Here is a 27,503-nt window from a genome sequence, read left to right on the forward strand (position 1 = left end):
ACAACCATTTCTGCCCCTCTTCTATCCAAGTTTCCGTGATGGCCACCACATCGTAGTCCCAAGTACCCATCCATGACTTAAGTTCACCCGCCTTATTCCTGATGCTTCTTACGTTGAAGTATACACACTTCAACCCATCTCCGTACTTGCAAGTACTCTCCTTTGTCAGTGTTCCCTTCCCCACTGCCTCACTACATGCTTTGGCGTCCTGAATATCGGCTAGCTTAGTTGGAGGACTACAAATCCGGTTCCCATTCCCCTGCCAAATTAGTTCAAACCCTCCCGAAGAGTACTAGCAAACCTCCCTCCCAGGATATTGGTGCCCCTCTGGTTCAGATGCAACCCGTCCTGCTTGTACAGGTCCCACCTTCCCCAGAATGCGCTCCAATTATCCAAATACCTGAAGCCCGCCCTCCTACACTATTTCTGCAGCCACGTGTTCAGCTGCACTCTCTCCCTATTCCTAGCCTTGCTGTCACGTGGCACCGGCAACAAATCAGAGATGACAACTCTGTCTGTCCTAGCTTTTAACTTCCAGCCTAACTCCCTAAACTCGTTTTTTACCTCCACACCCCTTTTTCTACCTACGTCATTGGTACCAATGTGCACCACGACTTCTAGCTGCTCCCCCTCCCCCTTAAGGATCCTGAAGATACGATCCGAGACATCCCTGGCCCTGGCACCCGGGAGGCAACATACCTTCCAGGAGTCTCGCTCGCGACCACAGAATCTCCTATCTATTCCCCAAACCATTGAATCTCCTACTACTATTGCTTTTCTATTCTCACCCCTTCCCTTCTGAGCCCCAGAGCCAGACTCAGTGCCAGAGACCTGGCCGCTAGGGCCTTCCCCCGGTAGGTCACCCCCCCCAACAGCATCCAAAACGGTATACTTATTTTGAAGGGGATCGGCCACGAGGGATCCCTGCACTGTCTGCCTGTTTGTTTTCTTTCCCCGGACTGTAACCCAGCTACTCTTGTCCTGTACCTTGGGTGTGGTTACCTCCCTATAACTCTTCTCTATCACCACCTCTGCCTCCCGGATGATCTGGAGTTCATCCAGCTTCAGCTCCAGTTCCCTAACACGGTCTTTGAGGAGCTGGAGTTGGGTGCACTTCCCGCAGGTATAGTCAGCGGGGACACCGGTGGTATCCCTCACCACCCACATCCTACAGGAGGAGTATGCAACTGGCCTAGCCTCCATCCCCTCTTACCTTAAAGAATATAGCTGCCCTGTGGACCGACTCTGCTCCTTGCCAGCTGCACTCTCTGTAAACTCCTGGCACCCTTCTCGCTCTTTGCGGAAATGTAGGAAACAAAATGAAAGGAGCGCCTTACTCCCTCCTCACCTAACTCCCTCAGTCACCAAACTCTCACTATAGCACTCAAATGCACCAAATTCAGCACTCCCTCAGTCACCAAACTCTCACTATAGCACTCAAATGCACCAAATTCAGCACTCAGTGCAAACAAAGTCTGCACTGTAGGGGATCACTTTTCTCCTGTGAATCTAGCCTCTGAAAACTGGCCTAATCCAATTAACTAATTAACAAGCTCCAGCTGCAAGTACCTACAAGTAGAACCTTTGTTTAAAGCTGATTGAAAATTCACCTTCTTCTAAACCAAACAGCAACTTTTAAGTTAATTAACTAAATAAAAGAAAGACTACTTCAGATATACTCCCTCAGTCACCAAACTCTCACTATAGCACTCAAATGCACCAAATTCAGCACTCAGTGCAAAACTCATCTTAATGTCGTCTGCAAACTTGGACACATTGCCCTTGGTCCCCAACTCCAAATCATCTATGTAAATTGTGAACAATTGTGGGCCCAACACTGATCCCTGAGGGACACCACTAGCTACTGATTGCCAACCAGAGAAACACCCATTAATCCCCACTCTTTTCTTTCTATTAATTAACCGATCCTCTATCCATGCTACTACTTTCCCCTTAATGCCATGTATCTTTATCTTATGCAGCAACCTTTTGTGTGACACGTTGTCAAAGGCTTTCTGGAAATCCATTGGCTCCCCGTTATCTACCGCACTGGTAATGTCCTCACAAAATTCCACTAAATTAGTTCGGCACGACCTGCCCTGCATGAACCCATGCTGCGCCTGCCCAATGGGACAATTTCCATCCAGATGGCTCACTATTTGAAAATGAAATGAAATGAAAATCGCTTATTGTCACAAGTAGGCCACAAATGAAGTTACTATGAAAAGTCCCTAGTCGCCACATTCCGGCGCCTGTTCGGGGAGGCTGGTACGGGCTATTTCTTCCTTGATGATAGATTCCAGCATCTTCCCTACTACCAAATTTAAGCTTACTGGCCTATAATTACCTGCTTTCTGCCTACCTCCTTTTTTAAACAGTGGTGTCACGTTTGCTAATTTCTAATCCGCCGGGACCACCCCAGAGTCTAGTGAATTTTGGTAAATTATCACTAGTGCATTTGTCAATTTCCCTAGTCATCTCTTTTAGCACTCTGGGATGCATTCCACCAGGGCCAGTAGACTTGTCTACCTTTAGCCCCATTAGCTTGCCCATTACTACCTCATTAGTGACAACAATCCTCTCAAGGTCCTCACCTGTCACAGCCTTATTTCCATCAGTCACTGGCATGTTATTTCCACTGTGAAGACCGACCCAAAAAACCTGTTCAGTTCCTCAGCCATTTCCTCATCTCCCATTGTTAAATCTCCCTTCTCATCCTCGAAAGGACCAATAGTTACCTTAGCCACTCTTCTTTGTTTTATATATTTGTAGAAACTTTTACTATCTGTTTTTATATTCTGAGCAAGTTTACTCTCATAATCTATCTTACTCTTCTTTATAGCTTTTTCAGTAGCTTTCTGTTGCCCCCGAAAGATTTCCCAGTCCTCCAGTCTCCCACTAATCTTTGCTACTTTGGATGCTTTTTCCTTCAATTTGATACTCTCCCTTATTTCCTTAGATATCCACGGTCGATTTTCCCTCTTTCTACCGTCCTTCTTTTTGTTGGTATAATCTTTGCTGAGCACTGTGAAAAATCGCTTGGAAGGTTCTCCACTGTTCCTCAACTGTTTCACCATAATGTCTTTGCTCCCAGTCTACCTTAGCTAGTTCTTCTCGCATTCCATTGTAATCTCCTTTGTTTAAGCACAAAATACGAGTGTTTGATTTTACCTTCTCACCCTCCATCTGTATTTTAAAATCCACCATATTGTGATCGCTCCTTCCGAGAGGATCCCTAACTATGAGATCCTGAATCAATCCTGTCTCATTACACAGGACCAGATCTAGGACCGTTTGTTCCCTCATAGGTTCCATTACATACTGTTTAGGAAACTTTCGCGGCTACATTCCATAAACTCCTCCTCAAGGCTGCCTTGATCGACCTGGTTAAACCAATCGACATGTAGATTAAAATCCCCCATGATAACTGCTGTACCATTTTTGCATGCATCTGTTATTTCTTTGTTTATTGCCTGCCCCACCATAATGTTACTATTTGGTGGCCTATAGATTACTCCTATCAGTGACTTTTTCGCCTTACTATTCCTGATTTCCACCCAAATGGATTCAACCTTATCCTCCATAGCACCGATGTCATCCCTTACTGTTGCCCGGATGTCATCCTTAAATAACAGAGCTACACCACCTCCCTTACCATCCACTCTGTCCTTCCAAAAAGTTTGATACCCTAGGATATTTAACTCCCAGTCGTGACCATCATAGAACATAGAACGATACAGCGCAGTACAGGCCCTTCGGCCCACGATGTTGCACTGAAACAAAAGCCATCTAACCTACACTATGCCATTATCATCCATATGCTTATCCAATAAACTTTTAAATGCCCTCAATGTTGGCGAGTTCACTACTGTTGCAGGTAGGGCATTCCACGGCCTCACCACTCTTTGCGTAAAGAACCTACCTCTGACCTCTGTCCTATATCTATTACCCCTCAGTTTAAGGCTATGTCCCCTCGTGCCAGCCATTTCCATCCGCGGGAGAAGGCTCTCACTGTCCACCCTATCTAACCTCCTGATCATTTTGTATGCCTCTATTAAGTCTCCTCTTAACCGTCTTCTCTCCAACGAAAACAACCTCAAGTCCATCAGCCTTTCCTCATAAGATTTTCCCTCCATACCAGGCAACATCCTGGTAAATCTCCTCTGCACCCACTCCAAAGCCTCCACGTCCTTCCCATAACGCGGTGACCAGAACTGTACGCAATACTCCAAATTTAACTCCCAGTCATGACAATCCTTTAACCATGGTTCAGTAATGGCCACTAAATCATAGTTATTCGCGATGATTTGTGCCATCAACTCATTTACCTTATTCCGAATACTACGGGCATTCAGGTAAAGTACACTTATGTTGTTTTTTTTACCTCTGTTCTGAATCTTAACACCTCGATCAGTAACCTCTCCTAAATTATATTTCCTCTTAACTTTTCTCCTAATTTTCCTTGTCGTTGAACCCATGTCTTCATGTAACAACCTGCCGCGTCGCTTACCATGAATGTTTTTACTTCCAGTTTTATTCCTTTTAGTATTCCTGGTCCTATTCACTGAGCTCCCCTCAGTCACTGTACCTTGTACTGTCGCCCTTTTTGTTTTTTGACTATGGCTTCTCTGCCTACACTTTCCCCCTTACTGCCTTTTGTTTCTGTCCCTGTTTTACTACCTTCCAACTTTCTGCATTGGTTCCCATCCCCCTGCCACATTAGTTTAAACTCTCCCCACAGCTCTAGCAACCCCCCCCCCCCCCCCCCCCCCCCCAGGACATCGGTTGAGTCCTGCCCAGGTGCAGACCGTCCGGTTTGTACTGGTCCCACCTCCGCCAGAACCGGTTCCAATGCCCCAAGAATTTGAATCCCTCCCTCTTGCACCATCTCTCGAGCCACACATTCATCCTATCTATCCTGACATTCCTACTCTGGCTAGCTCGTGGCACTGGTAGAAATCCTGAGATTACTACCTTTGAGGTCCTACTTTTTAGTTTAACTCCTAACTCCCTGAATTCAGCTTGTCGGACCTCGTCCCGTTTTTTACCTATGTCGTTGGTGCCTATGTGCACCACGACAGCTGGCTGTTCAACCTCCCCCCCCCCTCCCCCCCAGAATGTCCTGCAGCCGCTCCGAGACATCCTTGACCCTTGCACCAGGGAGGCAACATACCATCCTGGAGTCTCGATTGCGTCCGCAGAACTGCCTGTCTATTCCCCTTACGATTGAGTCCCCTATCGCTATAGCGCTGCCATTCTTCCTCCTGCCCAGCTGCACAGCAGAGCCAGCCACGGTGCCATGAACCTGGCTGCTGCCGCCTTCCCCTGGTGAGCCATCTCCCCCAACAGTGTCCAAAGCGGTATATCTGTTTTGCAGGGAGATGACCGCAGGGGACACCTGCACTGCCTTCCTACTCTTGCTCTGTCTTTTGGTCACCCATTTTCTATCTCCCTCAGTAACTTACACCTGCGGTGTGACCAACTCGCTAAACGTGCTATCCACGACGTCCTCAGCATCGCGGATGCTCCAAAGTGAGTCCATCTGCAGCTCCAGCCGTCAAGCGGTCTAACAGGAGCTGCAACTGGACACAATTCTTGCACGTGAAGGAGCCAGGGACAGTGGACGTGTCCCTGAGCTCCCACATCGCACACGAGGAGTAGTTTAAATCCTGCTAGTGGCCAGGGACAGCAGGGTGTGACTGCAGGTCAGGCAGGTAAAGGGAACCAGCAGTCAGGAACTCAGGAGCCTCAGCCCTTGACTCTGTCCAACAGGTATGAGGCACATGCTCCCTGTGTGGATGGCGAACAGGGTTGCAGGAAGGATGAGTCAGCTGACCAAGGCACCATGGTTCAGCAGGCCATTCAAGGGGAGGGAGTAAATAGGCAAGTTGTAGTTGTAGGGGATTCTATTATCAGGGGGATAGATAGTATCCTTTGTGAGCAGGATAAAGAGTCCCGCATGGTATGTTGCCTGCCCGGTGCTAGGGTACGGGACATCTCTGACCGGCTTGAAAGGATACTGGAGAGGGAGGAGGAGGATCCAGTTGTTGTGGTCCATGTTGGTACCAACAACATAGGCAAGTCTAGGAAAGAGGATCTGTTTAGAGATTATAAAGAGCTAGGATTCAAATTAAAAAACAGGTCCTCAAGGACCTCTGTCCTATATCTATTACCCCTCAGTTTAAAGCTATGTCCCCTCGTGCTAGCCATTTCCATCCGCGGGAGACTTTGCGTCAGTCTTCACAGTAGAAGACATGAGTAATATCCCAACAATTCCGGAGAGTCAGGGGGCAGAGATGAATATGTTAGCCATCACAAAGGAGAAAGTGCTAGAGAAACTAAGAGGTCTAAAAATTGATAAATCTCCGGGCCCAGATGGGCTACATCCTAGAGTTCTAAAGGAGATAGCTGAAGAAATAGTGGAGGCGTTAGTTATGATCTTTCAAAAGTCACTGGAGTCAGGGAAAGTCCCAGAGGATTGGAAAATCGCTGTTGTAACCCCCCTGTTCAAGAAGGGAATGAGGAAAAAGATGGAAAATTATAGGCCAATTCGCCTCACCTCGGTTGTTGGCAAGATTCTAGAATCCATTGTTAAGGATGAGATTTCTAAATTCTTGGAAGTGCAGGGTCGGATTAGGACAAGTCAGCATGGATTTAGTAAGGGGAGGTCGTGCCTGACAAACCTGTTAGAGTTCTTTGAAGAGATAACAAATAGGTTAGACCAAGGAGAGCCAATGGATGTTATCTATCTTGACTTCCAAAAGGCCTTTGATAAGGTGCCTCACGGGAGACTGCTGAGTAAAATAAGGGCCCATGGTATTCGAGGCAAGGTACTAACATGGATTGACGATTGGCTGTCAGGCAGAAGGCAGAGAGTTGGCATAAAATGTTCTTTTTCGGAATGGCTACCGGTGACGAGTGGTGTCCCGCAGGGTTCAGTGTTGGGCCCCACACCTCAGGAAGGACATACTGGCACTGGAGCGGGTCCAGCGGAGATTCACACGGATGATCCCAGGAATGGTAGGCCTGACATACGATGAACGTCTGAGGATCCTGGGATTATATTCATTGGAGTTTAGGAGGTTGAGGGGAGATCTAATAGAAACTTACAAGATAATGAATGGCTTAGATAGGGTGGATGTAGGGAAGTTGTTTCCATTAGCAGGGGAGACTAGGACCCGGGGGCACAGCCTTTGAATAAAAGGGAGTCACTTTAGAACAGAGATGAGGAGAAATTTCTTCAGCCAGAGAGTGGTGGGTCTGTGGAATTCATTGCCACAGAGGGCGGTGGAGGCCGGGACGTTGAGTGTCTTTAAGACAGAAGTTGATAAATTCTTGATTTCTCGAGGAATTAAGGGCTATGGAGAGAGAGCGGGTAAATGGAGTTGAAATCAGCCATGATTGAATGGTGGAGTGGACTCGATGGGCCGAATGGCCTTACTTCCGCTCCTATGTCTTATGGTCTTATGGTCTTATGGCACGGGTCTGAGCTCTCCTGCCATGTCTTAAACCTTCGGTTAACTTCAACAACTACAATTTCCACCCCCCCCCCCCACAAAAAAACATGAAGAAACAATAAATAAATATACCAATGAAAAGAAAAAGAAAACCGAGCATGACACGGGCCTGGGTCTCCTGATTTGTCTGAAAACCTAGGTTAAATTACACAATGACAATTGCAAAAAACAAAAGAAAAAGAAAATAGACAAATGAAAAGAAAAACTACTTACCAGTCACTTACCAGGGATAAAAAGCACTTCCTCCCCACCCAGCTTCGAATTCCCACCTAGATTCAAATTCCCAAACTCACTCTTTGCTGTCTCACTCTGGCTGTGTCTTCTCTGGCTCACTGGGTGATGTAGGAGCTGTGCTCCAGAAGCTCGTGATTCCAAAAAATCCTGTTGGACTTTAGCCTGGTGTTGTAAGACTTCTTACTGTGCTCACCCCAGTCCAACACATCAATCTATATGCAGATTAAAGTCACCCACATAGATGTTCCTTTATCACATACATCTCTGATTTCCTGTCTAATGTTATTCCCAACATTAACCTGCAGTTTGGTGGTCTGTACACTACACCTACTAATGTTTTTCCCCTTGATGTTTCTTAGCTAAACCCAGACAGATTCCACACCATCTGTATTAATATCTTTCCTCAATATTGTATCAATATCTTCTTTAAGCAACAAAGCAACTCCACACTTTCATTTTCTCCAATCTAACTTGAGAACTGAAATTCCTCTTCCCTGAAACTTTCTTGTGAATGATGTCATGGGGGGAGGGGGCGGTTAAGGTTTATCTTAATTAAATGGTCATTCTCGCTGTGATTTTAAGATTTGTTCGTAAGAATGGTCACACGTATGGTATACACCTACCTCTGCACGGGTCATTCTTCACCAGGAATTCATCCAGTGGACTCCATCCTCCTCCAACTCGCACCATAACCATGCCGCGCAGAATCCTCACCATCCGCAGCTGCTGTGATTCACCAAACTATAAGAAGATAGTGAAGAATTTAGAGAACCCTGAACGTCCCATCAAAAGGAGTGGATCCCCAGATTCACAGCCTTGTGTGAAGATCTTTGTCGGGCAATGCAGAGGTTAATTTTCACGCAATGATCCCACAAATGTGACAAATGTGAGGTTATGCATTCTGGTAGGAATAACAGCAAAAAGGATTATTATTTAAATGATAAAATATTAAAACATACTACTGTACAGAGGGACCTGGGTGTCCTAGTGCATGAGTCACAAAATGTTGGTTTACAGGAGCAACAGGCTGGAGGGATGGAGTTTAAGATGAGGGAGGTTGTGCTGCAATTGTATAAGATGTTAGTGAGGCCACACCTGGAGTATTGTGTTCAGTTTTGGTCTCCTTACCTGAGAAAGGACGTACTGGCACTGGAGGGTGTGCAGAGGAGATTCACTCGGTTAATCCCAGAGTTGAGGGGGTTGGATTACGAGAAGAGGTTGAGTAGACTGGGACTGTACTCGTTGGAATTTAGAAGGATGCGGGGGATCTTATAGAAACATATAAAATTATGAAGGGAGTAGATAGGATAGATGCGGGCAGGTTGTTTCCACTGGCGGGTGAAAGCAGAACTAGGGGGCATAGCCTCAAAATGAGGGGAAGTAGATTCAGGACTGAGTTTAGGAGGAACTTCTTCACCCAAAGGGTTATGAATCTATGGAATTCCTTGCCTAGTGAAGCAGTTGAGGCTCCTTCATTACATATTTTTAAGATAAAGATAGATAGTTTTTTGAAGAATAAAGGGATTAAGGGTTATGGTGTTCGGGCCGGAAAGTGGAGCTGATGCCACAAAAGATCAGCCACGATCTCATTGAATGGCGGAGCAGGCTCGAGGGGCCAGATAGCCGACTCCTGCTCCTAGTTCTTATGTTCTTATGTTCTAATAAGTTAATGCCTTTTTCATGATATTGGTTAAGGGAAAAATGTTGGTTGAACACATTTAGACCTGGAATGGGTCTTAAACCGCAATCACTGAAAGAGAGTTGATTCCCCCAATCGAGTGAAACTGTCAGATATAGTCGTCTGCGAAATCATGCAAAGTGGTGCAGTTCACATCGACGTCACCATGGCAATGTATGTGTGGACCGGAAGATGTATGTGAGGTTTTAAATGAGGACTTTGTATCTGTGTTCACTGTGGGGAAGGATAATGTAGATATGGAAATCAGGGAGGCACATTGTGATTTACTTGAACAAATTAACATTGAGAGTGAGGAGATATTCACAGTTTTAACGGGTTTAAAAGTGGGTAAATCCCTGGGACCAGGTGAGATGTATCCCAGGTTGCTATGGGAGACCAGGGAGGAGATTGCAGCAGCTCTGACAAAATGTTCAAAACTTCTCTGGCCACAGGAGAGGCGCCAGAGGACTGGGGGAAGCCAATGTGAAGGGAAAGTAGGATGAAGCAGGAAATTACAGGCCAGTGAGTCTAACTTCACTGGTAGGGAAACTAAAAATTCTGAGGGACTGAATTAATCTCCACTTGGAGAGGCAAAGATTAATCAAGGATCGCATGGTTTTGTCAAAGGGAGATCATGTCTTTCAAATTTGGTTGAATTTTTCGAGGAGGTGATTAGATGTGTAGATGAGGGTAGTGCGGTTGATGCAGTCTACACGGACTTCAGTGCCGCCTTTTGACACTATCCAACATGGGAGGCTGATGAAGAAGGTAAGAGCCCATGGGATCCAGGGCAATTTAGCAATCTGGATCCAAAACTGGCTGAGTGGTAGGAGACAGAGGGCGATGGCTGAAGGTTGTTTTGTGACTGGAAGCCTGTGCCCAGTGGTGTTCCGCAGGGTTCTGTGCTGGGTCCCTTCTTGTTTGTCGTGCACATTAATGATCTGGATGTGAATGTGGGAGGCATGATTAGTAAGTTCACAGATGACACAAAAATCGGTGTTGTAGTAAATAGTGAGGAGCAAGGCCTGAGATTACAGGGTGATATAGACGGGTTGGTTAGATGGGCAGAAGAGTGGCAAATGGAATTCAACGATCAAAAGTGTGAGGTGATGTATTTTGGGAGGGCGAACAAGGCGAGGAATATCCAATGGATGGTCGGACCCTCAGCCCATTGGATTTCGGCGGCAGCGGTGCGCAGGGGCCTTCTTGGAGGTGAGTAGTGAGTTTAAAAACCTTACCTTTACAGGAGCAGCCCTTTGGATTTCGGCGGCAGCGGTGCGCAGGGGCCTTCTTGGAGGTGAGTAGTGAATTTAAAAGCACTTACCTTTACAGGAGCAGCCCATTGGATTTCGGCGGCAGCGGTGCGCAGGGGCCTTCTTGGAGGTGAGTAGTGAGTTTAAAAACCTTACCTTTACAGGAGCAGCCCTTTGGATTTCGGCGGCAGCGGTGCGCAGGGGCCTTCTTGGAGGTGAGTAGTGAGTTTAAAAACCTTACCTTTACAGGAGCAGCCCTTTGGATTTCGGCGGCAGCGGTGCGCAGGGGCCTTCTTGGAGGTGAGTAGTGAGTTTAAAACCACTTACCTTTACAGGAGCAGCCCATTGGATTTCGGCGGGAACCGGAAGTTCGACCTCTGGCAAGTCCCCCCCCCCCAATAAATTCTGGTGGAGAGGAAACCCGAGACACTACACGTGTAGTGTCTCCCACCCACCCTCCTCCTCTAACCTAATAATAAGACCCATTGGTGTAAGGTAAGTGCCATATTATATTATATATTATTAGCATTGTGCAGGCCAAGGATTGGAGGTGGAGGAGCAGTCTCTGTCAGCGAGAGAACCTGAGAACATCTCAGAAGGTAAGCAAGTGATTTTTACTTTTATACCTTTTTTCAAATTGTGTGTGTCGGGGGGGACAGAAAAGCTATGACCTGAGTGGCTGGTTGGGATTCTAACCTAAATTTTTTTGACTATTTGGGAACTAATTAAACATAATAACTTAATTATAATTTAGAGGATATCTAAGCCAGAGATCGGAGGATATTATAGTCAGCTATCGCATTTCTATTAGAAATCTAGTGCTAGGAAACAGATAGTTGACAGTAACTTTGTAATTTAAAAAAAAAGTATTTATTAAAAAAAAAAGACAAATTTTAATTTTAATTAATTGACGCAATGTCAGTTAGAGGGGTGCTGTGCTCTGACTGTGAGATGTGGCAGGTCCGGGAGGCTTCCAGCGTCCTGGATGGCTTCATCTGCAGAAAGTGCACCCAACTGCAGCTCCTCACAGACCGCATGGTTCGGTTGGAGCAGCAATTGGATGCACTTAGGAGCATGCAGGTGGCGGAAAGCGTCATAGATCGCAGTTATGTAAGTGTGGTCACACCCAAGGTGCAGGCAGAGAAATGGGTGACCACCAGAAAGGGCAGGCAGTCAGTGCAGGAATCCCCTGTGGTTGTCCCCCTCTCGAACAGATATACCCCTTTGGATACTGTCGGGGGGGATAGCCTATCAGGGGAAAACAGCAGCAGCCAGAGCAGTGGCACCACGGCTGGCTCTGATGTTCAGAAGGGAGGGTCAACGCGCAGAAGAGTAATAGTTATAGGGGACTCTATAGTCAGGGGAACAGATAGGCGCTTCTGTGGACGTGAAAGAGACTCCAGGATGGTATGTTGCCTCCCTGGTGCCAGGGTCCAGGATGTCTCCGAACGGGTAGAGGGAATCCTGAAGGGGGAGGGCAAACAGGTAGAGGTCGTTGTACATATTGGTACTAACGACATAGGCAGGAAGAGGCATGAGGTCCTGCAGCAGGAGTTCAGGGAGCTAGGCAGAAAGTTAAAAGACAGGACCTCGAGGGTTGTAATCTCGGGATTACTCCCTGTGCCACGTGCCAGTGAGGCTAGAAATAGGAAGATAGAGCAGACAAACACGTGGCTAAACAGCTGGTGTAGGAGGGAGGGTTTCGGTTATCTGGACCACTGGGAGCTCTTCCGGGGCAGGTGTGACCTGTATAAAATGGACGGGTTGCATCTAAACCGGAGAGGCATAAATATCCTGGCCGCGAGATTTGCTAGTGTCACACGGGAGGGTTTAAACTAGTATGGCAGGGGGGTGGGCACGGGAGCAATAGGTCAGAAGGTGAGAGCGTTGAGGGAGAACTAGGGAATATGGACAGTGTGGCTCTGAGGCAGAGCAGACGGGGAGAAGTTGCTGAACACAGCGGGTCTGGTGGCCTGAAGTGCATATGTTTTAATGCAAGGAGCATTACGGGTAAGGCAGATGAACTTAGAGCTTGGATTACTACTTGGAACTATGATGTTGTTGCCATTACAGAGACCTGGTTGAGGGAAGGGCAGGATTGGCAGCTAAACGTTCCAGGTTTTAGATGTTTCAGGCGGGATAGAGGGGGATGTAAAAGGGGAGGCGGAGTTGCGCTACTTGTTCAGGAGAGTATCACAGCTATACAGCGAGAGGACACCTCAGAGGGCAGTGAGGCTATATGGGTAGAGATCAGGAATAAGAAGGGTGCAGTCACAATGTTGGGGGTATACTACAGGCCTCCCAACAGCCAGCGGGAGATAGAGGAGCAGATAGGTAGACAGATTTTGGAAAAGAGTAAAAACAACAGGGTTGTGGTGATGGGAGACTTCAACTTCCCCAATATTGACTGGGACTCACTTAGTGCCAGGGGCTTAGACGGGGCAGAGTTTGTAAGGAGCATCCAGGAGGGCTTCTTAAAACAATATGTAAACAGTCCAACTAGGGAAGAGGCGGTACTGGACCTGGTATTGGGGAATGAGCCCGGCCAGGTGGTAGATGTTTCAGTAGGGGAGCATTTCGGTAACAGTGACCACAATTCAGTAAGTTTTAAAGTACTGGTGGACAAGGATAAGAGTGGTCCGAGGATGAATGTGCTAAATTGGGGGAAGGCTAATTATAACAATATTAGGCGGGAACTGAAGAGCATAGATTGGGGGCGGATGTTTGAGGGCAAATCAACATCTGACATGTGGGAGGCTTTCAAGTGTCAGTTGATAGGAATACAGGACAGGCATGTTCCTGTGAGGAAGAAAGACAAATACGGCAATTTTCGGGAACCTTGGATGACGAATGATATTGTAGGCCTCGTCAAAAAGAAAAAGGAGGCATTTGTCAGGGCTAAAAGGCTGGGAACAGACGAAGCCTGTGTGGCATATAAGGAAAGTAGGAAGGAACTTAAGCAGGGAGTCAGGAGGGCTAGAAGGGGTCATGAAAAGTCATTGGCAAATAGGGTTAAGGAAAATCCCAAGGCTTTTTACACTTACATAAAAAGCAAGAGGGTAGCCAGGGAAAGGGTTGGCCCACTGAAGGATAGGCAAGGGAATCTATGTGTGGAGCCAGAGGAAATGGGCGAGGTACTAAATGAATACTTTGCATCAGTATTCACCAAAGAGAAGGAATTGGTAGATGTTGAGTCTGGAGAAGGGGGTGTAGATAGCCTGGGTCACATTGTGATCCAAAAAGACGAGGTGTTGGGTGTCTTAAAAAATATTAAGGTAGATAAGTCCCCAGGGCCGGATGGGATCTACCCCAGAATACTGAAGGAGGCTGGAGAGGAAATTGCTGAGGCCTTGACAGAAATCTTTGGATCCTCGCTGTCTTCAGGGGATGTCCCGTAGGACTGGAGAATAGCCAATGTTGTTCCTCTGTTTAAGAAGGGTGGCAGGGATAATCCCGGGAACTACAGGCCGGTGAGCCTTACTTCAGTGGTAGGGAAATTACTGGAGAGAATTCTTCGAGACAGGATCTACTCCCATTTGGAAGCAAATGGACGTATTAGTGAGAGGCAGCACGGTTTTGTGAAGGGGAGGTCGTGTCTCACTAACTTGATCGAGTTTTTCGAGGAGGTCACTAAGATGATTGATGCAGGTAGGGCAGTAGATGTTGTCTATATGGACTTCAGTAAGGCCTTTGACAAGGTCCCTCATGGTAGACTAGTACAAAAGGTGAAGTCACACGGGATCAGGGGTGAACTGGCAAGGTGGATACAGAACTGGCTAGGCCATAGAAGGCAGAGGGTAGCAATGGAGGGATGCTTTTCTAATTGGAGGGCTGTGACCAGTGGTGTTCCACAGGGATCAGTGCTGGGACCTTTGCTCTTTGTAGTATATATAAATGATTTGGAGGAAAATGTAACTGGTCTGATTAGTAAGTTTGCAGACGACACAAAGGTTGGTGGAATTGCGGATAGCGATGAGGACTGTCTGAGGATACAGCAGGATTTAGATTGTCTGGAGACTTGGGCGGAGAGATGGCAGATGGAGTTTAACCTGGACAAATGTGAGGTAATGCATTTTGGAAGGGCTAATGCAGGTAGGGAATATACAGTGAATGGTAGAACCCTCAAGAGTATTGAAAGTCAAAGAGATCTAGGAGTACAGGTCCACAGATCACTGAAAGGGGCTACACAGGTGGAGAAGGTAGTCAAGAAGGCATACGGCATGCTTGCCTTCATTGGCCGGGGCATTGAGTATAAGAATTGGTAAGTCATGTTGCAGCTGTATAGAACCTTAGTTAGGCCACACTTGGAGTATAGTGTTCAATTCTGGTCGCCACACTACCAGAAGGATGTGGAGGCTTTAGAGAGGGTGCAGAAGAGATTTACCAGAATGTTGCCTGGTATGGAGGGCATAAGCTATGAGGAGCGATTGAATAAACTCGGTTTGTTCTCACTGGAACGAAGGAGGTTGAGGGGCGACCTGATAGAGGTATACAAAAATATGAGGGGCATAGACAGAGTGGATAGTCAGAGGCTTTTCCCCAGGGTAGAGGGGTCAATTACTAGGGGGCATAGGTTTAAGGTGAGAGGGGCAAAGTTTAGAGTAGATGTACGAGGCAAGTTTTTTTACGCAGAGGGTAGTGGGTGCCTGGAACTCACTCCCGGAGGAGGTAGTGGAGGCAGGGACGATAGGGACATTTAAGGGGCATCTTGACAAATATATGAATAGGATGGGAATAGAAGGATACGGACCCAGGAAGTGTAGAAGATTGTAGTTTAGTCGGGCAGTATGGTCGGCACGGGCTTGGAGGGCCGAAGGGCCTGTTCCTGTGCTGTACATTTCTTTGTTCTTTGTTCTTTGAGTTGTGGATAGTAAGGAGGGCTGTTGTCGGCTGCAAAGAGACATAGATAGGATGCAGAGCTGGGCTGAGAAGTGGCAGATGGAGTTTAACCCTGAAAAGTGTGAGGTTGTCCATTTTGGAAGGACAAATATGAATGCGGAATACAGGGTTAACGGTAGAGTTCTTGGCATTGTGGAGGAGCAGAGAGATCTTGGGGTCTATGCTCATACATCTTTGAAAGTTGCCACTCAAGTGGACAGAGCTGTGAAGAAGGCCTATGGTGTGCTCGCGTTCATTAACAGAGGGATTGAATTTAAGAGCCATGAGGTGATGATGCAGCTGTACAAAACTTTGGTAAGGCCACATTTGGAGTACTGTGTACAGTTCTGGTCGCCTCATTTTAGGAAGGATGTGGAAGCTCTGGAAAGGCTGCAAAGAAGATTTACCAGGATGTTGCCTGGAATGGAGAGTAGGTCTTACGAGGAAAGGTTGAGGGTGCTAGGCCTTTTCTCATTAGAACGGAGAAGGATGAGGGGCGACTTGATAGAGGTTTATAAGATGATCAGGGGAATAGATAGAGTAGACAGTCAGAGACTTTTTCCCCGGGTGGAACACACCATTACAAGGGGACATAAATTTAAGGTGAAAGGTGGAAGATATAGGAGGGATATCAGAGGTAGGTTCTTTACCCAGAGAGTAGTGGGGGCATGGAATGCACTGCCTGTGGAAGTAGTTGAGTCGGAAACATTAGGGACCTTCAAGCAGCTATTGGATAGGTACATGGATTATGGTAAAATGATATAGTGTAGATTTATTTGTTCTTAAGGGCAGCACGGTAGCATTGTGGATAGCACAATTGCTTCACAGCTCCAGGGTCCCAGGTTCGATTCCGGCTTGGGTCATTGTCTGTGCGGAGTCTGCACGTTCTCCCCGTGTCTGCGTGGGTTTCCTCCGGGTGCTCCGGTTTCCTCCCACAGTCCAAAGATGTGCGGGTTAGGTGAATTGGCCAATGATAAATTGCCCTTAATGTCCAAATTGCCCTTGGTGTTGGGTGGAGGTGTTGAGTTTGGGTAGGGTGCTCTTTCCAAGAGCCGGTGCAGACTCAAAGGGCCGAATGGCCTCCTTCTGCACTGTAAATTCAATGATAATCTATGATTAATCTAGGACAAAGGTTCGGCACAACATCGTGGGCCGAAGGGCCTGTTCTGTGCTGTATTTTCTATGTTCTATGTTCTATGTTCATCATAACAGATTGGCTCAAAAGTGGTCACAAGTTGCCAAGAAACGGAATGGCGTCCCTCACCTCATCGTCGATTCTGTCTTCATCTTCACTTTGTCGTAGAAAGTCTCTGCTTGGATGTAGAGCATTCGCAAATTCGTAATAATCGATGAATCCATCCTTATTCTGGTCAAAAATTCCAGCAACTGTTTCCATTTCCAGGGAGCTGGTGGGAAATTCTGGGCAAGTACAGAAGCAAATTTTCAGAGTGGTCTCTGCAAGTCTTATTTTTACAAATATCCGATTACAAACCTTTCCCACAAACACTCCCTCACAATCAATATCTTCAGTTTCAATCCTGGATGTGGACAACGTAGCCGCCATTTTGCCACAAATTAAACAACAATGTTGGTGAATGATCAGGTAATAGGGGCAGTTTGTGAGGGGAGTCCCATACAACACCAAAAGAAGGTTATTCACTTTCACTCAGTTGGACTGAGGAGGAAGCCATTCGCCCCTTCGAGCCCGCTCTGCCATTCATTATGATCATGGCTGTGTGGTAGTCTGTATTAGGGGTATTACGGTACCTACGTTGAGGCTGTAAGATCATTGGTGTGGGAGGTACCTGAGACAGGAAGATCATTGGTGAAGCCTGCCTGCTGGTTCCGCCCAGTAAGGCGGAGTATAAGAGTATGTGTCTCCCTAGCAGCTGCATTCTGTACCTGCGCTGCTGGGGAAACATCGAGTCCAATAAAGCCTTCAATTATCATCCAATCTCGCTTCTGGAGTCATTGATCGAGCATCAATTTATTGGACTAGATTTTAAAGAATGGAGCTCCGAATCAAGCCGGAGTGTCTGTAACTCAGCCCCCATGCGGCAAACTCAGCGGCAACCTTCAAACACTGGCTGGCGTGCTTCAAAGGGCACCTCAGGACGGCCACGACTGCACCCACGGAGGACCAGAAACTGCAAGTTCTCCACTCGAGGGTGAGCCTAGATCTACTCCCTCAGCGAGGATGCGGACGATTTCGAGGCCGCGATGGCCCTGTTGAAAGGACACTACATTCGCCCAGTAAACCAGGTTTACGCATGACATCTGCTAGCAACAAGGCGACAAATCCCGGGGGAATCGCTGGATGAATTCTACCGCACGCTCCTGGTACTAGGTAGGAACTGTGACTGCCCGCAAGTTTCAGCCAGTGACCACACAGAACTTTTAATCTGGGTCGCATTCGTTGCAGGTATGCTGTCCTCCCAAATCCGCCAGCAGCTGCTGGAGAACGAGACACTAGGCCTCAAGGAGGCATGGGCCCTTGCTAGCTCCCTGGATGTGGCCTCCCGAAACGCCCGCGTGTACGCCCCAGACCGCGCGGCAGCCCCTTGGGCAGTGTGGAACCCACCGGCGGCCAACCCCGATGCATCCCCCATACCCCCACAAGCTCCGGCCCACTCCTCCACCTACAAAGGTTGTGGCAAAAAGGGCCATTTTGTGGCGGTATGCCAGGCCTGGGCAGTCGCCACTGTCTCCAGGGGTGAACCGGGGCCGCCACCACAACTCTCTCCACAGGCCACGTGTGGGCCGCGGGCGCCGCCATCTTCGTTTTCCCCAGCCATGTGCGGGCCCCGGGCGCCGCCATCTTGTTCCCCAGGGCCCACGTGCAATGCGTGGGTGCCGCCAACTAGCCCACCCTCAGCCATGTGCGACCCGTGGGCGCCACCATCTTGGCTGCAGTCTCAGGACCCCGATTCGGATGACCACACATCGCCTGAGGAAAATCTTCAACTTTTGCCACGCCTCGCCTCGATGACTATGGACCAGTCTCAGCCCCGAACCCTCTCGACCGCGACGACGACCGTGCTCATCAACGGGCGCAAAACATCCTGCCTGATCGACTCCGGGAGCACAGAGAGCTTCATACACCCCAACACGGTAAGGCGCTGTTCTCTTCCCATACACCCAGTTAACCAAAAAATCTCCCTGGCCTCCGGGTCTCACTCTGTAGAGATCAAGGGGTTCTACGTAGCGAACCTCACGGTCCAGGGAAGAGAATTTAAAAATTTCCGACTCTACGTCGTCCCTCACCTCTGCGCTGCCGCGCTCCTGGGATTGGACTTCCAATGCAACCTCCAGGGCTTAACCTTTAAATTCGGAGACCCTATAACCCCCTCACTGTCTGCAGCCTCACAACCCTCAAGGTCGACCCGCCTTCCCTTTTTGTGAACCTCACCCCGGATTGCAAACCCATCGCCACCCGGAGCAGACGATACAGTGCCCAGGACCGGACCTTCATTGGGTCAGATGTCCAGCAGCTACTAAAGGAAGGTATTATCGAGGCTAGCAACAGCCCCTGGAGAGCTCAAGTAGTGGTTGTAAAGACGGGGAGAAGCACAGGATGGTCATCGATTATAGTCAGACCATCAACAGGTATACGCAGCTCGACACGTATCCTCTCCCCCGCATTTCTGATCTGGTCAATCAGATTGCACAATACAACGTCTTTTCCACGGTGGACTTCAAACTGCCTACCACCACCTCCCCATCCGCCCGGACAACCGCAAGTACACTGCATTCGAAGCCGATGGGCGGCTCTACCACTTCCTAAGGGTTCCCTTCGGTGTCACAAATGGAGTCTCGGTCTTCCAACGGGAGATGGACCGAATGGTTGACCGGTACGGTTTGTGGGCCACATTTCCGTACCTCGATAACGTCACCATCTGCGGCCACGACCAGCAGGACCACGACACCAACCTCTGCAAATTCCTCCAGACCGCAAAAACCCTTAACTGAACCTACAACAAGGACAAATGCATGTTCAGCACCGAACGTCTAGCCATCCTCGACTACGTAGTGAATGATGGAGTCAGAGGCCCAGATCCCGAACGCATGGGCTCCCTCATGGAGTTCCCTCTCCCCCACTGCTCCAAGACCCTGAAACGCTGCTTGGATTTTTTTTCATATTTTGCCCAATGGGTCCCCAATTATGCAGACAAGGCCCACCCACTAATCCAATCCTCAGCTTTCCCCCTGTCGGCAGAGGCCCGCCAGGCCTTCAGCCGCATAAAGGCAGACATCGCAAAGCCCATGATGCACGCAATCGACAAATCCCTTCCCTTCCAAGTCTAGAGCGACGCGTCCAACGTAGCTCTAGCGGCCACCCTCAAGCAAGCGGGCAGGCCCGTGGCCTTCTTCTCACGCACCCTCTATGCTTCGGAAATCCGTCATTCCTCCGTTGAAAAGGAGGTCCAGGCCATAGTAGAAGCTGTGCGACACTGGAGACATTACCTGGCCGGCAGGAGATTCATGTTCCTCACTGACCAATGGTCGGTAGCTTTCATGTTCGATAATGCACAGCGGGGCAAGATAAAGAACGATAAGATCTTAAGGTGGAGGATCGAGCTCTCCACCTACAACTATGAGATCTTGTATCGTTCCGGGAAGCTAAACAAACAAGAACAAAGAACAAAGAAATGTACAGCACAGGAACAGGCCCTTTGGCCCTCCAAGCTCGTGCCGACCATGCTGCCCGACTAAACTGTAATCTTCTACACTTCCTGGGTCCGTATCCCTCTATTCCCATCCAATTCATGTATTTGTCAAGATGCCCCTTAAATGTCACTATCGTCCCTGCTTCCACCACCTCCTCCGGTAGCGTGTTCCAGGCACCCACTACCCTTGGCGTAAAAAACTTGCCTCGTACATCTACTCTAAACCTTGCCCCTCTCACCTTAAACCTATGCCCCCTAGTAATTGACCCCTCTACCCTGGGGAAAAGCCTCTGACTATCCACTCTGTCTATGCCCCTCATAATTTTGTATACCTCTATCAGGTCACCCCTCAACCTCCTTCATTCCAGTGAGAACAAACCGAGTTTATTCAACCGCTCCTCATAGCTAATGCCCTCCATACCAGGCAACATTCTGGTAAATCTCTTTTGCACCCTCTCTAAAGCCTCCACATCCTTCTGGTAGTGTGGCGACCAGAATTGAACACTATACTCCAAGTGTGGCCTAACTAAGGTTCTATACAGCGGCAACATGACTTGCCAATTCTTATACTCAATGCCCCGGCCAATGAAGGCAAGCATGCCGTATGCCTTCTTGACTACCTTCTCCACCTGTGTTGCCCCTTTCAATGACCTGTGGACCTGTACTCCTAGATCTCTTTGACTTTCAATACTCTTGAGGGTTCTACCATTCACTGTATATTCCCTACCTGCATTAGACCTTCCAAAATGCATTACCTCACATTTGTCCGGATTAAACTCCATCTGCCATCTCTCCGCCCAAGTCTTCAAACAATGTAAATCCAGCTGTATCCTCTGACAGTCCTCATCGCTATCCGCAATTCCACCAACCTTTGTGTCGTCTGGAAACTTACTAATCAGACCTGTTACATTTTCATCCAAATCATTTCTTTATACTACAAACAGCAAAGGTCCAAGCACTGATCCCTGTGGAACACCACTGGTCACAGCCCTCCAATTAGAAAAGCATCCTTCCATTGCTACTCTCTGCCTTCTATGACCTAGCCAGTTCTGTATCCACCTTGCCAGCTCACCCCTGATCCCGTGTGACTTCACCTTTTGTACTAGTCTACCATGAGGGACCTTGTCAAAGGCCTTACTGAAGTCCATATAGACAACATCCACTGCCCTACCTGCATCAATCATCTTAGTGACCTCCTCGAAAAACTCTATCAAGTTAGTGAGACACGACCTCCCCTTCACAAAACCATGCTGCCTCTCAATAATACGTCCATTTGCTTCCAAATGGAAGTAGATCCTGTCTCGAAGAATTCTCTCCAGTAATTTCCCTACCACTGAAGTAAGGCTCACCGGCCTGTAGTTCCCTGGATTATCCTTGCTACCCTTCTTAAACAGAGGAACAACATTGACTATTTTCCAGTCCTCCGGGACATCCCCTGAAGGCAGTGAGGATCCTAAGATTTCTGTCAAGGCCTCAGCAATTTCCTCTCCAGCCTCCTTCAGTATTCTGGGGTAGATCCCATCAGGCCCTGGGGACTTATCTACCTTAATATTTTTTAAGACACCCAACGCCTCATCTTTTTGGATCTCAATGTGACCCAGGCTATCTACACACCCTTCTCCAGACTCAACATCTACCAATTTCTTCTCTTTGGTGAATACTGATGCAAAGTATTCATTTAGTACCTCGCCCATTTCCTCTGGCTCCACACATAGATTCCCTTGCCTATCCTTCAGTGGGCCAACCCTTTCCCTGGCTACCCTCTTGCTTTTTATGTAAGTGTAAAAAGCCTTGGGATTTTCCTTAACCCTATTTGCCAATGACTTTTCGTGACCCCTTCTAGCCCTCCTGACTCCTTGCTTAAGTTCCTTCCTACTTTCCTTATATTCCACGCAGGCTTCGTCTGTTCCCAGCCTTTTAGCCCTGACAAATGCCTCCTTTTTCTTTTTGACGAGGCCTACAATATCTCTCGTTATCCAAGGTTCCCGAAAATTGCCGTATTTATCCTTCTTCCTCACAGGAACATGCCGGTCCTGAATTCCTTTCAACTGCCACTTGAAAGCCTCCCACATGTCAGATGTTGATTTGCCCTCAAACATCCGCCCCCAATCTATGTTCTTCAGTTCCCGCCTAATATTGTTATAATTAGCCTTCCCCCAATTTAGCACATTCATCCTAGGACCACTCTTATCCTTGTCCACCAGCACTTTAAAACTTACTGAATTGTGGTCACTGTTACCGAAATGCTCCCCTACTGAAACATCTACCACCTGGCCGGGCTCATTCCCCAATACCAGGTCCAGTACCGCCCCTTCCCTAGTTGGACTGTCTACATATTGTTTTAAGAAGCCCTCCTGGATGCTCCTTCCAAACTCCGCCCCGTCTAAGCCCCTGGCACTAAGTGAGTCCCAGCAATATTGGGGAAGTTGAAGTATCCCATCACCACAACCCTGTTGTTTTTACTCTTTTCCAAAATCTGTCTACCTATCTGCTCCTCTATCTCCCGCTGGCTGTTGGGAGGCCTGTAGTAAACCCCCAACATTGTGACTGCACCCTTCTTATTCCTGATCTCTACCCATATAGCCTCACTGCCCTCTGAGGTGTCCTCCCGCAGTACAGCTGTGATATTCTCCCGAACCAGTAGCGCAACTCCGCCTCCCCTTTTACATCCCCCTCTATCCCGCCTGAAACATCTAAATCCTGGAACGTTTAGCTGCCAATCCTGCCCTTCCCTCAACCAGGTCTCTGTAATGGCAACAACATCATAGTTCCAAGTACTAATCCAAGCTCTAAGTTCATCTGCCTTACCCGTAATACTTCTTGCATTAACACATATGCACTTCAGGCCACCAGACCCGCTGTGTTCAGCAACTTCTCCCTGTCTGCTCTGCCTCAGAGCCCCACTGTCCCTATTCCCTAGTTCTCCCTCAATGCTCTCACCTTCTGACCTATTGCTCCCGTGCCCACCCCCCTGCCATACTAGTTTAAACCCTCCTGATGTCCTATCCCGCGGCACATGTGCCAACACACAAGTGGACCGACTCCGGGCCCTCCATGAGGACCTCTGCCACCCCGGGGTCACTTGATTCTTCCATTTTATCAAGACCCGCAACCTGCCCTACTCCCTCGAGGAGGTCAGGACTGCCACCAGGAACTGCCAAATCTGCGCGGAGTGCAAGCCGCACTTCTACAGGCCAGAGAAAGCGCACCTGATAAAGGCTTCCCATCCCTTTGAACGCCTCAGTATGGACTTCAAAGGGTCCCTCCCCTCCACCGACTGCAACGCGTACTTCCTGAACGTGATTGACGAGTACTCCCGATTCCCATTAGCCATCCCCTGCCCCGACATGACGGCAGCCACCGTCATAAAAGCCCTCCACAGTATCTTTACCCTGTTCGGTTTCCCCGCCTACATCCATAGCGATAGGGGGTCCTCTTTCATGAGCAACGAACTGCGTCAATTCCTGCTCAGCAAGGGCATTGCCTCGAGCAGTACGACCAGTTATAACCCCCGGGGAAATGGACAGGTAGAAAGGGAGAACGAAACTGTCTGGAAGACCGTCCTACAGTCCAGGAATCTCCCAGTCTCCCGCTGGAAGGAGGTCCTTCCCGATGCACTCCACTTCATCCGATCACTGCTGTGTACCACGACAAACGAAACACCTCATGAACGTGTCCTTGTCTTCCCGAGGAAGTCCTCCTCCGGGACCTCGCTCTCAACCTGGCTGGCAGCTCCTGGACCCACCCTGCTCTGCAAACACGTGCGGGCGCACAAGTCGGACCCATTGGTAGAGAGGGTCCACCTCCTTCACGCTAACCGTCAGAACGCCTACGTGGCATACCCCGATGGCCTACGGGACCTGGTGCCCGCTGGATCCCCACCCACACACCCCCACCAACCCCACCCTCCCTCCCACCGGCGCACCCCATGGCTGCCCCCTTCCCAGGTGGATCGGTTCTTCCACTGGTCCCACCCAGGGGTGATGAAGCTACCGAAGAAGCGGAAGTCACGCTCCCGGAGTCACGGATGCCCGCGCCGCGCCTGCATCACCGCCGAGACTGCGACGATCACAGAGGACGACCAGGGCCCCGATCGACTAATTGCTCCATTCTGATATGTACATGTAAAATGAATACTGTAAATAGTTGTGACATGTAATAAGGCAAAACACTGTCCCACCGACGTGTAGCATCATAACCTCTACCACTGTATGACACGAGACCACCACCCCCACCGGACTCTTTTTTTTAACAGGGGGTGAATGTGGCAGTCTGTATTACGGGTATTACGGTACCTAGGTTGAGGCTGGAAGATCATTGGTGTGGGAGGTACCTGAGACAGGAAGATCATTGGTGAAGCCTGCCTGCTGGTTCCGCCCAGTAAGGCGGAGTATAAGAGTCTGTGTCTCCCTAGCAGCTGCATTCTGTACCTGCGCTGCTGGGGGAAACATCTAGTCCAACAAGGCCTGCAATTGTCATCCAATCTCGCTTCTGGAGTTATTGATCGAGCATCAGGCTGACCATCCAACTCAATACCCTGTTCCCGCCTTCCCCCAATATTGTTTGGTCGTTTTAGCTTCAAGAGCGGCATCTAACTCCTTCTTGAAAATATACAACTGCTTTGTGTGGTGGAGAATGTCATCTCGAAGGGGAGGGGCAGTTGGTATCTGTGATGGTTCTGGGGGAAGCAGCAGTGAGATTCAATTGGAATATTTAGAGAGCAGCAAGTAGAAAATCAAACAAGAGAGGGTGCAGTTCTGGAATAAATTAAGTGGCAGGAGTGACAATGGGAGAGCATTTTAGTTTTTCATGCAATCCCGACAGTGCATAAGGAGGCCATTCGGCCAATCGAGTCTGCACCAATACTCTGAAAGAGCACCTTACCCAGGCCCATTCCCCACCCTATCCCCGTAACCCCACCAAACCTGCACGTCCCGAGACACTAAGAGGAAATTTTATCATGGCGAATCCGCCAAACTCATCTTTGGACTGTGGGAGGAAACCAGAGCACCCGGAGGAAACCCACGCAGACACGGGGAGAAAGTGCAAACACCACACAGTCACCCAAGGTCCCTGGCGCTGTGAGGCAACAGTGCTAACCACTGTGTCACCCGTAGTGAGAATGGTAGTGATTAAATTCAATTTAAATTAATTGCGGTATAGATGGGCTGGTTAAACGGGCAGAACAGTGGCTGATGGAATAGAACCTGAAAAGTGAGAGGCAATGACATTTTGGGTGGACAAACTAGGCAGTCTGCTTACCGCAGATTTAACATCCCAGGACAGTGTTCTATAAGAACATAAGAACTAGGAGCAGGAGACGGCCCTCTGGCCCCTCGAGCCTGCTCCGCCATTCAATGAGATCATGGCTGATCTTTTGTGGACTCAGCTCCACTCTCCGGCTCGAAGACTACAACCCTTAATCCCTTTATTCTTCAAAAAACTATCTATCTTTATCTTAAAAACATTTAATGAAGGAGCCTCTACTGTTCACTGGGCGACTGACAACGGTCAGCGACTGGTTCCTGCGCGATGCTTTCGGAGAGAACTTGGCAGAAGTGTTTAGACCTTGGGAGTGAAAGGAGCTCTCCCCCTCTCCCCTCCCCCCTCTCCCTCTCCCTCTCCCTCTCCCTCTCCCTCTCCCTCTCCCCTCTCCCCTCTCCCCCTCTCCCCCTCTTCCCCTCTCCCTCTCCCCTCTCCCTCTCTCCCTCTCCCCCTCTCCCTCTCCCCCTCTCCCTCTCCCCTCTCCCTCTCCCCCTCTCCCCTCTCCCTCTCCCTCTCCCCCTCTCCCCTCTCCCTCTCCCCCTCTCCCTTCTCCCTCTCCCCCTCTCCCCCTCTCCCCTCTCCCTCTCCCCTCTCCCTCTCCCCCTCTCCCCCTTGAAAGAAGTGCTCTATAGGTCGGAAGGCAGCAAGTGCCTGGCACATCTGTAAACCTGAAATGATGCTGAGTGTGCAGAGAAGGTAGACACACTGACCAGAGAAAATCACCTCAGCTGAGGGGAGTGAAGAAAAACATGAAAACCTGAACTTCAGGAGGAATTTCTCATTCAGTGGAAGGCCTGACTAGAGAGGGGCAAAACATGACCTCCCCTTGGGGAATAAGGAAGGTCAGGTGACAGAAGTGTTAGTGAGGGATCACTTTGGGACCAGTGACCATAATTCCATTAGTTTTCAGATAGCTATGGGGAATGATAGTTCTGGCCCAAAAGTTAAAATTCTAAATTGGGGCAAGGCCAATTTTGATTCTATGAGACAGGAACTTTCAAAAGTTGATTGGGGGCCTGTTTCCAGACAAGGGGACAGCTGGTCAGTGGGAGTCTTTCCAAAGATGTTAACCAGGGTTCAGGATAAGCACATTCCTCTGAGAGTGAAGGGTCAGGCTGGGAGAAGGAGGGAACCCTGGATGACTCGGGATATTGAGGCCATGATCAAAAGGAAGAAGGAGGCATATGACACGCAGAGGCAGCTGGGATCAAGTGGATCCCTTGAAGAGTATAGGACTTGTCGGAGTAGAGTTAGAGAGAAATCAGGAGGGCAAAAAGGGGGCTAGAGATTGTCTTGGCAGATAAGACAAAGGAGAATCCAAAGAGCTTCTACAAATACATAAAGGGTAAAAGAGTAACGAGGGAGAGAGTAGGGACCAGTCTATTTAGCCTCTCCTTATAACCCTTAGTTAGGCCACACTTGGAGTATCTCTATAGAACTTTAGTTAGGCCACACTTGGAGTATAGTGTTCAATTTTGGTCGCCACACTACCAGAAGGATGTGGAGGCTTTAGAGAGGGTGCAGAAGAGATGTACCAGGATGTTGCCTGGTATGGAGGGCATTAGCTATGAGGAGAGGTTGAATAAGCTTGGTTTGTTCTCACTGGAATGTCGGAGGTTGAGGGGCGACTTGATAGAGATCAATAAAATTACGAGGGGCACAGACAGAGTGGATAGTTTTTCCCAGAGTAGAGGGCTCAATTACTAGGGAGCATAGGTTTAAGGCACGAGGGGCAAGGTTTAGAGTAGATGTACGAGGCAGGTTATTTACACAGGGGATAGTGGGTGCCTGGAACTCGCTGCCGGAGGAGGTGGTGGAAGCAGGGACGATAGTGACATTTAAGGGGTGTCTTGACAAATACATGAATAGGATGGGACTAGAGGGATATGGACCCCGGAAGTGCAGAAGATTGTAGTTTAGTCGGGCAGCATGGTCGGCACGGGCTTGGAGGGCCGAAGGGCCTGTTCCTGTGCTGTACATTTCTTTGTTCTTTGTTCTTTGTTAATGTGGT

At 48.7% G+C, this 27,503-nt stretch overlaps 1 protein-coding gene across 5 annotated transcripts in view; it reads right to left on the bottom strand.

Annotated features, from left to right (window-relative positions):
- LOC140424649 (dystonin-like) overlaps positions 1-27,503 on the bottom strand; it is a 302,630-nt gene that overhangs the window by 23,349 nt on the left and 251,778 nt on the right. For all 5 annotated transcript variants that reach the window (XM_072507888.1, XM_072507885.1, XM_072507889.1 and 2 more), the window contains 2 exons: positions 16,825-16,979; positions 8,375-8,492 (listed from right to left, as the gene is read on the bottom strand). In XM_072507888.1, the coding sequence (XP_072363989.1) occupies positions 8,375-8,492; positions 16,825-16,979 (273 nt within the window). The remainder of the gene's footprint in view (positions 1-8,374; positions 8,493-16,824; positions 16,980-27,503) is intronic.

This window comes from Scyliorhinus torazame, chromosome 6 (assembly GCF_047496885.1).
Source record: "Scyliorhinus torazame isolate Kashiwa2021f chromosome 6, sScyTor2.1, whole genome shotgun sequence".
NCBI classification, from domain to species: domain Eukaryota; kingdom Metazoa; phylum Chordata; class Chondrichthyes; order Carcharhiniformes; family Scyliorhinidae; genus Scyliorhinus; species Scyliorhinus torazame.